General features: G+C 43.0%; 1 protein-coding gene across 1 annotated transcript in view; it reads left to right on the top strand.

Annotated features, from left to right (window-relative positions):
* Positions 1–313: 313 nt before the first annotated feature.
* The window catches only part of T265_04163 (hypothetical protein), a gene marked incomplete at both ends in the record, with an annotated part of 40,816 nt that continues 28,179 nt past the window's right edge, over positions 314–12,950 (top strand). The window contains 2 exons of the mRNA XM_009168833.1: positions 314–335; positions 4,777–4,832. Coding sequence (XP_009167097.1) covers positions 314–335; positions 4,777–4,832 — 78 coding nt within the window. The remainder of the gene's footprint in view (positions 336–4,776; positions 4,833–12,950) is intronic.

The following is a 12,950-nucleotide window of genomic DNA, read 5'->3' as shown; positions in this document are numbered from 1 at the left end:
GGTCCAGTTTGTCATCCTGTTTCAGCCATAACGCTGACTCTTCACGGTTGAGATAACCGGGCACGTGTTAGATTTCATGCACCTCCGGTGGCATTTTAGTCGCGCAAATAAGCTATGTTCATTGCGCCAGATGGCGGGAAAAACAAAAATCCGTTGGAGGAAGTTACCCTAAAAACTTCGAATATTTTCTTGATTTATGTGAGGGCACGATGCGGAGCGTTACATCTAGCGTGCCACAAGGGAGACCTGTTAAGTAAAGTCACTCGACAGCCCCAAGATGCCGTTCTCAGACTGCTTATTATTCAGGTCCAATATGGGTAGAGGACTTGAAACTGGTGAGTGTGACACGAAAACTACCCGGTGCACGTCAAGCAGTTTCTTTGAGAAAACTACGGACATATTTTGCATGTAATTTATCAAAAAATCGTACCTAATACTCCTTTAACAGACTATTGTATGTAACATATACTTTAAATGCACACCGCTTTTCTAACGTGGTTGGAACTCTCAGAATTTTTGAGATGTTTTCCCAACAATGGTCTCCCTGCTAAAGATCCCTATGGCAAGATGGCGCCAGTTTCTCCCTATCAGGTCACATGGAACCGAAAGCAAGTCAGTATACGAGATTGACGCTTGCGCATATTTTGGACCAGCGAATGCTCTGCAGTCTACGACCACACACAAAATGTTGTGAATGGAAGACTGTCTGTGGCATTAGTCCAGCTTGAGAATATTACATTTCCCGCTAGATGAGGATATTTGGATCATGCACAAGTCGAGCCACAACATGTGATTGGCCCAAATGGGCTTGACTGCTCAAATAAGGTTTCTTCTAAAAGACTTTCGTGTCTGGATGACATAGTGGGACTGGGTCTGTGAAGGTCTGTGATTTGAATCAGTTGTCTGTCGAACAAACTCTTCAGCTGTCTCTGGTCACTGCATGAGTGACTGAGTTTAGGCAAGTTATTTTATTTTTCCGGATCTGACGCTATCATCTGTTCATGCGAACGCCACCGTAAAGGTGTATAACGCCAGGAATATCATCGATGTAACTTCCTGAAAATCGTATCATTTTTAATGCATATTCCTGCATAGTGAATCATCAGGTATTCTGACAGTCAACGACGACACAGACATTTGAATGAAGGAACTAAAAGGACTGGTTGCGAAAAGCCTTGGAAACACTCTGAGTTGTCTTCCCTCGCCACCTCGGAAGTCTTACTTTAAACATGAGTTGGATACCTGGTCCAAAACATATCTGAGATGAGTTTTTCTTAATATAATTAACCCTTCTTCCGATTTAACTACTTTGGTGCACTATCGATATATTCTCACTACAAGTTAGTGGATTTCATTGTAGATCACTTTTGATCCTGGGTGCTAGCACACATCATTCTCCAAAAGAAAATTTATCCCCGATTCCGCTCCAAGTGCTCCTTCAATTAGTCTATACAGTTCCACCGAGATTCTGAGATTCGAGCTGGCATTTGTTCTTACTGCGAATATCTCCACTTCGTTATTGTGAAACGGTTTTCAGTTTTGGTTCAAATTAGCCAGCTGGTCACTGAATTTCTTATGTATCTCCATACTCGTTTTTCTGGTATATCTTCTGTGGCTCATGGTTTCGTATCGCGTGTCCGGCCAGGCACCCAAGTTTCACCTTCCACTTGGTGTCGTTACCCGCCATTTTTTTTTAAAAAATATGGTCTGATCTTGCCTCCATTTGGTATGTTCCCTGAAAGACGAATATACCCTGATAACTGTGTTTCCCCGCCCCCTATACCCACTGCATTTAGATCGTGGCAGTTTACCCGAAACCTGATTTGTGTTTGATAATGCCCATTATTTGCGTGGCTGCTCCGCTTTCGCACATACCTAGGCACCCACAGCTGTCGTCAGTCATTCCTCTATTCCGACCGTACCATTACGATCAGGCCATACGGTATTCCACGCACCAGCTGGAAATAAACACCATTGTTGTTTGCCGGATATTGACCGGCACAGTCAAACAAAACGGGTGAGAAAACCTTCCGGGAAATCAGATTCTATCTACTTTAGCATGCCACAGCCCGAAACCGAAGAGCACTTCGGCTTCATTCATTACCCCAAAACTGTAGTGATTTTCCGTTAGGAAGCTGTGAAATGCAGGAATTTAAGTGAAACCCCGCATGAATTTACCTTTCAGCTATTTATTTCTCAAGTCACCAAAGTTGTTCAGAAATAATTGCTATCATCAACCCACCGTTCATTGGTAAGTTACATCAAAAAGCGCATGAAGCCAATTGTTATAGAGGCTTAAAGCTGCGAGGCAGCGATTCTTTGCCAGGTTACTACGGTTTGGCACAGAGAGGAGGCACCGTGGTGGGGGCGTGGTGTGGATTTCACTTCCATGACGTTGGCTTCGAGAATGGTGCTATTTAATCATACTTACGGGCGAACGGACTTGTAGTAAGAACGCGTTAAACACCGGTGCAGCCGCTTTAATGATGGGATCCAATTGGTTTTACCCTAGTACCAGGCTGTAAATTCGTGGCGCACACCTGCTGAGGCACCCTAATAAATTATGACCATCATTAGGAACAGCGACGCAAGGAATACGTAGGCTATAATCTTGTGACTCAACGAACTAATGATGCAAACGAAATTCGTACTTCCTTATCAATAAACGAAACACATTGGTAAGTTGGCCGGAATTAGGTGGCGGCGAGTTTCCGTAGCGGAACAAACCTTGCAAGTATAATTCCCATATAGCTCACTTGACGAAATTTACAAACCCACAAAGAACCTTAATTCTGTCACGGATATTCGAAGATATTTGTTGCGGACCTGGGAACCTAAAAATAACGCAAGAATAAACAGTATTCCAACAGAATGCATCTCAATTTAGTTGGAGATTCGGGTGGTAGAGATTATTCGATACTTCGACACTGGTGTAGATTTCAAATGTATACCTAAGTGCGCGGTTTTCCCAGTTTCGCACCGTTTCACTACATACTTTCAAACTACCCAGCTGCTCTCAGGGCCAGCGAAATACAAGATACATCGCCGCGTTGATCATCGCGTTGGTAGTGCATGCCACGTAATACTAATTACGTGCTGTAATGTCGCCTCTTGGGAAAGTAAGTTTGAACCACGGAAAAGGAAAGGCAGCTGCAGAGTAAAGATTGGATTCCGATAAAAAATCTTATCACAAAAAACAATCGGGTGGATACACTCGAAACCGTTGATTCGAACTAATGTCACTGAGAAATGACAGTTAATGTCAGTGCTGGAGTTACATTATCCAAAATTAGCTCCACGATGCCCTGTAAATGTTTGCATCCGGAATTCACTGACTGTCGAAAAAACTATATATATATATATATAGGTCAAAGGATAGTCTATAATTTGCTGCTTTCACTGGTCAAATTGTTGGTCCATTCTCTCAATGCTGGCAGTGCTAACGAGGCCGTTAGCCCTTTCACTTGTGTACCACTCAAACCTTTTCACTCGTCATCTGACGAGAATTCGAACTTGGCAACATCAATTTTTCTGCGCTTTGTGGCTCCGCGCGTTGGACGCACGACGCTTTTTTGTGAAATCTTTGCGAGCGAAATAAACCTTTTTACGCAAAAATCGCGTTTGTGGCATATGCGATCAGACCAAAAACCTGGAGTCATTTTTTCATTTTTAAGTTTAGTCTCCTTTCGAATTTTCTTGGCGCATATCTTACCTTGAACTTACTGTGCTGTGGCCTCGGTAATGGCCTCACGGGCGTTTCTTGAGAAATTTGGAACTATATCCTATTCATTCTGCACGGCTTTGAGAAGGCATTAAATCAATACATTAAGGATGACTATGTGGTATTTGTGCGTTCATCGAGTAGTCAAAGCACCAACGCTGTTTTGCTTTACGAATGGGTGCACTAGAAATGCAGCAGGTGACCTCCAAAACCAAATCTGTTTTTTTTTCGGGCCTGAGGAATAAATTGGTCGTCATGCTGGTGCAACAGTCGATTGACTTTTCCGCTAAATCGCAATTCATTCATGTAATCTCCGTTAAAGGCCTTACGTCACGGTGGCATTGGACGCCTCAAAGACATGCGTTTAAATATATTTAACGTCTCATTTATTTCTTCGAATTTGTCGCTACCAAACCACTTTGGGGTCGATTGATCAATCTGCTATTGTCGCACTGCTACTCCTGGGAACATTTTTAAAATTATACCTAATTTTGCAGGAATGGGGCTCCACAAAGTACCCTATAGGCTCATAGACAGTTGACCCAACGGCTTGCTGTTTGCACAAGTCTATTATTACAGCGAAACCACATGCAACGGTTCATGAGACCTCCTCATCTTTTTAATTGAAAAATGGTTGATGTGGGTGTGCCTACCATGTGGCGTGCACGTGAAGCTCACCCTCAAGTGGAAAGAGCTTCTGACCAGCATTGATCAATCTTATGCCGACATCGCATGACGTTGACGACTCGCACCACATGTTGTAGGGTTATTTCAAGGGTTAACTAACCTGTTTGGAGAATGCGAGTTCCTTGTCCAAAGTCGGAAGCCCTTAGTGCCGATGAGGCGGGGCAACTTCGTCGGTAAGAACTTGCAAGCAGCCCACATAGATTACGTAAATGTTGTACCGTCCGAAGGCCTTTGCAATATTGAATAAAACTGTTTGATAGTTGCGACTTCCATGGATTTATGGACCCATAAACAGTAATTTATCATGCTCCAGCGACATTGAATGTCGCTGAAGAGAAGAGCCCTCTGTCCCTGTTTTGTTTTCTCAGCGGCGTCTCCGGACTTCACGGTTGTAATAAACTTGAGAGTTTCAACTGAACTCCGGGTGAGCTTCCCATAAAACCTGGCAGTAGTATTTTCGTGTAACCTGGGTTCAAGTAGACGGAAACCCGGGGGCTGCGCCTGTAGTGATCTGGTTACCCAATGAGTTCGTTTACCAGGAGTGTGTGGCAAAGAAATAAAAATAATTACGCTAGTTTGGGTATACAAAAATAAAGAGGTCAGATTGAACAGACTCACTAACAACTGTTCTCTCTAAAATAGTTCGTCGTTGGCTCAGGTCAGCGAATAAACGATAATCCACTTGTGTTGGTCCATAGGTTTTCTTCTGAACAGTTCCCACATATAATGGATTCCGAAGATGTCTGAAATGTTTTGGTACCAGAGTTAGTACATGAGACTCGCGAATGACCGCTGCAAGCGCGAGCGAAATCAGTAGAGAGAGTCGAAGCAAGTGACCACGCTTGTATTGTGTGAAATCGTACGAGTGCGCGTTTTTCTAGCTTTTCGTATTTAAACAAAAAACGATTATGCAATTGATGAAATACGTAGTGTTATGATGGAAGTAAAATAAAGGTATAAAAAGCCGCACGGCTACCTGATGAGCCCCAGGAAGGGCACAATTGGACGTGAACCGTCAAAAATGCCTCTGGCAGGCCTATTAGTGGTGTTTCCGACTAAAGACTCACTTGGTGGCAAGCTGATTCTCTCGCTTTTGAAGTCTTGGGTGGTCAAAGTATAGTGTGTTACGACTATCCAAATATCGCGATATGTCGAATATCGTGGCAACTGAAACATGAGGCGGCACTTTCAGGTTATTCAAACCTCGCAAACGAGAGACTCGCCGATTTCCAGGTGAGTGTCCCGTGAAAACAAAAATTGTTTTACAAATTAGTGTAGCTCACAAACTTGGTACTCATTCGTTGTGAACCACAGTGACATTTCTCGCCCGTGAATATTGGTGCTGTATTGTTTTGAAAGGCTAGCCTTTTCCAGGGACACTACTGGTATGCCGCCAGTGACATATTGCCGCGAACAACTGGGGTTCAAAGTCCCTGTTGGAAATGACAAGAAACTATTACTGATCTAGCTACCATTTTCGCGCCCCACCTCAGTTGTTTAAATCACCCAATCAATATGATGAGTCCAACTGAGTGGGCCACCGCCACATTTGACGGGATATGGGGTATGAAGTCCCTATAACAGTAATTACAATATTTTGGCTATTGGTTGGCCTCGGGGGCCCCTTACTTGTTCCAAAAGGGCCAAATCGAGCGTAAGCACTAGACCAGATAATCAATTAAACGACATTTTCCAGGATGATTCAACTGATGCTTGTGATTACATCAGTGTGCTGCTATCTTGCGTACGTTTCCGACATGAAATCTCATAATTCTGAATTGATAGTTGGCTGATGTGCTCGCTAGCGCAGCTTAGCCCATTATTTGGTCCAAGACTATCGACAGCTCACATCCGCGTTTTGAAGAGGGAGTGGTTGGTAAGTAGAAATGTTTGCCGTAATTGATTGCCTAGAATACTGCCACTGAGCCACTTTGATATGTGAAAATAAGCTTGACATATAAAATCGCAGAGAGGACAACTGAAATGGAGACCTGACAATGCATTTTTCCTATATTCCTCTAAATTAATTTATCAGCCTACATATTCCAAATATACATATAAATCAAACGTTTCCTCTTCTGCTTTAAGGAGCGCTGTGCCGCGTATGCCTCAGGAGGAATTTTAAGGCGCAAATGCACCAATCAAACATAATACTTGATCGCATCTTTGCTGATGTTCTTGCTTACACAACAATGCTCTTTTCGGAAAAGCTAAAAATGGCGCTTCAAACACCCACACCAAGCTTTCCACAAGTCACAAGTAGTTGCCGCTCTCATGGTTTTAGAATAGGGGAAGCGTCTCGGTGCTTCATAAAAAGAATAATGTTTGCTTTGAAATAGCATCATATTATTAATCGGTTAAGACTTTCCGGATGTAGTATCAGAAGCAGCACAAAAAAATAATTGCCCTGAAAGAAATAACTTAAAACTGGTAAAACGTGCGTCTATAGTCTTCAGGCCTGAAGAGATTAGTGCAGAAACCCAAGCTGAGCCATATGAGACCCTGTTAACGAATCATTTGCTGGCCGCATACGTGAGCACTGCCGGTCATTGAAGACGGGTCCAAAAACCCACACCATTAATGTAAAATACACTCATTTGCGGAAAATTTGGTTTTGAGGGGATATTTACCTAGAGTCCAACTAAATATCTCATTTATGATGTTCCGAACATAGTGGTGGTGAAAAATAAGGGGACTGCGCCCACCGGATGTGTGTCAACACAGGTGAAACAGATCGTGAGCTGTCGGGGTTTTTGTGAATCGTATGAGTGGCGTATTACGTTCACACCAGCGTCCTTTTCATCAGGCACGCGTTTGTGTATCACAGAACCACTAGATAGCCACAGTACCCGGACCATTCTGATATAACAAAACTGTGTGCTATGACAGTAATTGTCCACAAGACAGTCAAGAATAGTAAATTACATTTACTTTAGGTTGCAGCGAATTGGCAGTTTCTGAAATCCCCAAGATGGTATAGCGAACAGAAGAAATCTTCCTAGCGTTTCAGTCGAAAAATCGTTTAGACGTTATTATTCGTTGCCGCAGTTACTCAGAGATACTACTGTAGACACTGAAAACCAAACGAAACCTACGGCGAGAACTGACTTCCAAATTTTTGTTTTTCCAACTGATGTGCGCAGCTTTTAACTCTCAAATCACTCACTCTTGCGCAGATACCATGAGTATACTGTACTTCTCGGTACTACGTTGTACACATGAAATATTCCGGTGCTAGCCAACTGCTGATTGTATCTTTGATAAGGAGATGGTAGAATATAATCCAAAATTGGTACTGGAGCTGACGAGTCAGAGTGACAGACAATTAGTTTTATCTCCAATTCGAACACTATTTTAATATTGTAACATCTGGATCGGGACTTTGTTGGACACTCCATATGTTAAGCTAATCATAATATGGATATATGGTTGTTGTTCTCAGCGGCAGAGAAAAATGGGGTGGTCGACTTGTTCTCACCTTGGAGGTGGCCGAAGCGAAGTACCAGCAATGTTGTCAGGTGAGATCAAAGAATGAGCATAAAACTAAATAATGAACTAAAGGGAATTAGACAGTAAATTTACAGGATACTCCCCGGATATGTCCAATCAATACGGTGTGGCTGTGAAACGAAAATAACTTTTAACGTTGGTGGAGTGCGGTGAGAGTAGGGAGATATATTTAAGAAAATACTATGAATGCTCGATGTAATTGGCTCGCCGAACAATGGGAAACGGGGAGGGTCGTAGTCAGGTCTCGTTCTTCTGCTTTGTTACAAGCATCGCTTTTCAAAAGTTTGCTCTCATAAGCTAGTTTACGGCCTATGTGAGAACCGTAGAAATTTTGTCGATTGGCTTCTGCTGCCTCTTTGACACTCAAATGTACAATCCAGTTTGAGAAGATTTGGTTCCATTACATTTTCTCTCTAGGCGATATCAAACACACTAACTTTTAGCGAGAATGCAACTGTTGCAGGGACTACTCTGTTATTGGTGCAACTCGACGAGTTGGCAAGCTTAAAGTCCATAATCGAACTGGCTGCCTACAAAACGCAACCTCACACTGTACAATTTTCCGCCACGATGAAAATCCGTAATGATCGAAATACTAGAAGCTACTGGCTTGCAGTGTCCAGCCATGCATCAGTTAAGTGTAGCTGTGATTCATTGGGACACTCTGTTGGAAGAAAACCTTTGGAACTACATTTCATCCTGGGCTGTTCTTGGTGACCGATTTAAATGAGATGTTTGACCCAGTATTGACCGTGAACGCTTTCTTCAACAGTATGCAGACTGCAAGTCGCTTCTGATAAACCTGGGGCGGAAAACACTGGGCAATGTTGAGCCGCATGGCTTCTCTGCCTCCGAGAAACCTTGGAGTCATTAATGACAAAGTCATCAGACAACGATAATGCGTTCTATTTCTTGACCACCGACCATTCTGGAATGAATAATTTTATTCCGATGACGCTGTCGACCGCATATTTTACTCAATATGCCGGTGAAAAAAGATCGTTTGTCCGCTAAGCGACGTCGAATCCTCCTGGCAATAATTTAAGGAAAGATGCAGAAACGTGATATTCAAGACCTCACAAGGGCTTTCTCGGAGACCACTGAGCGCAAATGGGGTGTGATAAGCGCACTTAAATGTTGTCAGAAATTCTTCTGCAGTGTCTCTCATCAGATACACGAAAATTTTTAGACAGGAGAACAGTTATGGCCACTCTCAGCTACGAAACACCGTACCAATTCAAACTCACCAAACTATTTAGCTGCCTTATCAAGTAGACATCAATTCAAACGTACGATGTGTGTAGAAACATGCGTGGTATAACCAGAGACCTGAAGAAATAAAAGAGACTAATGTAGACCGATAGGCGCAAGAATTCGCCTCAGCTATATCGTACCATATGATCTATGAGGTATGGGCTGAAACCTGAAGTATACTTAGGTACACCGAAACAGTTGAATCGGATTCTCGTCCATATATCTGCTTCTTTCATCCGACCACTTCACAGCCGTGGCCTGACGGCCTGGTCCCTTCCATTAGTTTCTGAAATGGAGATATACCCATCTTACTTGAGTCTAATCGGCTTGCTGGACCAGCGTGTTTTGTTTCCATAAGTTAGTAATACATGTCTTGATACAAGAATGCCTTTCATAGAATTTGGACCTTGTATCCCAGGAAGAGTTACCAACCCAGTGTATGAGCCTGACGCCTACCGTAAACTGTCAGCGACTTCTCTAATATTTCTATTCATACATATTCATACAAGTTTTTTACGCTTGTCTCTCAATTAGTGATAGACCTGTGTGCCGCAGTATATAGAAAATAGGGAAAATCACAAGCCATACTCCACTGGATTCGATTCCCGGCCATTTTGAAAAGTCGTTGCATTAAGCACGGTACTCTAACATTTGCAATGAGCCAACAGAGCCTAGTCTGACAACCAGTAATTTTATGCGTTTTTGCCGCAGTTGCTTCTCAGCGGTCGCAAACAAGCTTCGCGGTAGAGGTTCTTGAGTAGACATTTTTTGAAGACTAACATCCTTCGGAAATGATGCTTATTATTACCACCTCCACTGAACAGGTGTCTCTCCCCTCTAACGTCCCCCTTCGCTGCTTACATTTCAATCTTTTATAGGTGAGTAGAAGTGTAAAGATCCAAGTGGAATACTCCAGCTTTTCACTAACACCCTGTAACTCAATCTCACCTCTTCGAACCAGTACGCTTTCGTCTGTTTAACTTGTATTCTCAGTTGTCTCCCCTGGTAGCGGTTCAACAGTGCCGTGCGTGGATGTATGAGGTATTTTATTAAGCAGTTCATAGGTGAATAAGCCAACCGGAAGCGAAATTATTAGATAGCTTTGCTGAACTACGCTTAACGGATCACAATACGAGGGTGGTTACTGGCACACTCGTACTTGCGCGAAAGTATCTGCACACATCTCTACAGAAAGTCCGAAAATGTGAACACGTCTGCATTTCTAATGAGGTAGTTTCCAATGTAGCTGTGTTGATGCTGTCGGGTATAGCTTTACTGTCAATGTCGACCAGGTAGGTCGGCTTTAGCAGTTGTCCCAGAACAGATATGTGACCAGTACAGCCACGGCCCGGGAGGACTTAGTGCTTAATCGCTGAGCTCAATAAGCACAGCATGAAAATATCTGATGTTGAGAAGCAAGATTAATGATACTCACATCACGGCACTTCCTGCAGCCGACGCATTTGTCTTTCCCATATATATGGTCAATAGTGACGATCCTTTAGTGGCACACGTCTCTAACAAGGTATTAAGTTAATTCAATGAATGGCAATATATCAAAATATTGGCAGTTTGGGTGTGTTATTAGTTGTAAGTCAGCCAGCTGCTGATCTGTTAGCCGAACTTGGCAGTTTCCTTGCGGTCGCTCCGTCAGCAATTGTGTAGCTATCAACGGTGCACGGACTGAGATGTCTTCTGAAGCGTTCCCCAAAGATGTGATAAGAGCGAGTGTATGTTGTTTTACAAGTTGCGGTGTGGTGCTATTTCCGAATATTATGAAGAACGATGACGAATATAACTTGTGCACGCAAAAGCCAATCACCAACGACTGAAAAAATTCGTTAATCTGTTGTTCTAAAGATGTAAAAACTCGACCGCTCCACCTTACTTCCATTCTTAGCTGACCTTGGCTAGCGTGAAGCTCCAATGAGCCACTTGTACTCATCTTGTTCATCAAAACCAGTAAATCAACCAGGACACCGCATGTAGCTGGCCGGAACCCATATACCATTTAGCAATAGAAAATGCTCTACAGTCCCACCCGAACGCAGGGGTTCTCGGCCCTACTCCTTGAGCCCACATCAGCTGCAGTACACAAATTGGGATATACCTGGAAGCCTTTGTACAACGGGATATGGGGACATATCCCAATGCCGAGACTGCTTTTAATACCGAAAAAGAACTCCGGTTCCCGGAACATGCCATCGGAACAGAAGACAGACCATTGCCTACATCAGGTTTCACGTTGAATTCGCAGTGTGCCCGTGGCTCAAGCGCATCTTAGGGTTGTTATAACCTACGAAAGACGTGCCACCAGAACTTTTTTACAACGAGCATATGACATTCATTGGCCACTGTACTGTGGAGTGATATCATTCTCACACAACAAATGCTGAGGAAACCAGATCAAACATGCCAAGCTCTTCACTCTTGCATACATCACCCATCTCCGAAACCACAGTTTTGAGCTACATTTTTGAAAAAGTTTGTCTGGACCGCCGGACCTGGACCCCCATGTCTGCCTAACCACCGATATAGCCTCTTCTTCAATGGCACCATAGCTCAAGCGGAAACTGGACGTTTTCTCTCACTATAGATTTGCTTCCCCGCCATTATACCAGAATTCACCGCTACCTACTGATTATCGGGCTATTACACTCTGGGATCTAAAAGGTTTCGGCTGTCTACTCTGTGCCAGGCGGAGGACGTTTCATTTCTGAAAAATGTTGTGACGTCCTACTGATGCGGATTAAACAGCAGGCAAGTAGAAACAAGTGTGAAACACCGTGAATATGGACCCAAGTACACACTGAGCACACTTGGGTCCGTATTAAAGATTTCCAGATCCCCCATCTTTCCTATAAACGTAGGACAACTAGTAGTCATTATTTATAAACACTGAGACAAGGTGTCATATCTGCTAAACATCCCATTTTACTACGGATTCCTGTACTCACTATGTAGGAAAATAGACTGTTTTTTGTAAAGCAATGAAGCATCAGCAAAAAAATTGATGTTGTCCAATATGAGAATGGTGGTTTCGGCAACGATATTGACGTTGATAATTATGGTAGAAATGAAGTTGCCGTGTAATTCTGTTTGATGCAAATGCTGGATGCCCCATTCTAATAGAGCCCGTCAGTGAAAAGCATGTCGTAATTACCAGTTTTAGGGTTTTTGGGGAGGCAGCAATGGGGAATTGGTGTCACGCTGTCAGCTCACCCTTCACATGCATGGGGTGTAATGGATCAGATTGCACTGCTTAAAAGTATTACGTTTCACGCTTTGTCAACCATGAAAAATATGATGACTTTAGTTGAGACATTCATTTACTGGCCTGTTCACCTTAAATGAACACCAGAACGGTTCGCTACGACTGTAAACAAAACACTATTTACGACAAAAGAGCGACAGTCCATCACGTTTCGACTCTGTATGAAGAGTTCCCTTCAGAGTTTATACCCAACAGCTTAAACTATTAACTCTCGGGATCTTCACTTAGGATTGCGCCTAGAGATACGCAGCTATTATGGTACGAATGAGTCCGATTCTCGAGTTCAGTGCGGTCCAAATTCCTTCCAGATCATTAGAAAGTTTTAATGATTAGTAGTACTAATGACTCCTGTTTATACTGCTGGTTTGATGCAATGGGTCAGCGCGCTGACTTTCAAAATGTGTATATTTGAAAATACATAAGTGGCGTAAAACGATAGACAAAAGGAGGGAATTTTAGCGTGGAGTGGCTTACATTTTGCTTGATTTTTGGTGGGTGAAGTAA

This window comes from Opisthorchis viverrini (assembly GCF_000715545.1).
Source record: "Opisthorchis viverrini unplaced genomic scaffold opera_v5_67, whole genome shotgun sequence".
NCBI lineage: Eukaryota > Metazoa > Platyhelminthes > Trematoda > Opisthorchiida > Opisthorchiidae > Opisthorchis > Opisthorchis viverrini.
This window is presented reverse-complemented; position numbering and strand designations above follow the sequence as displayed.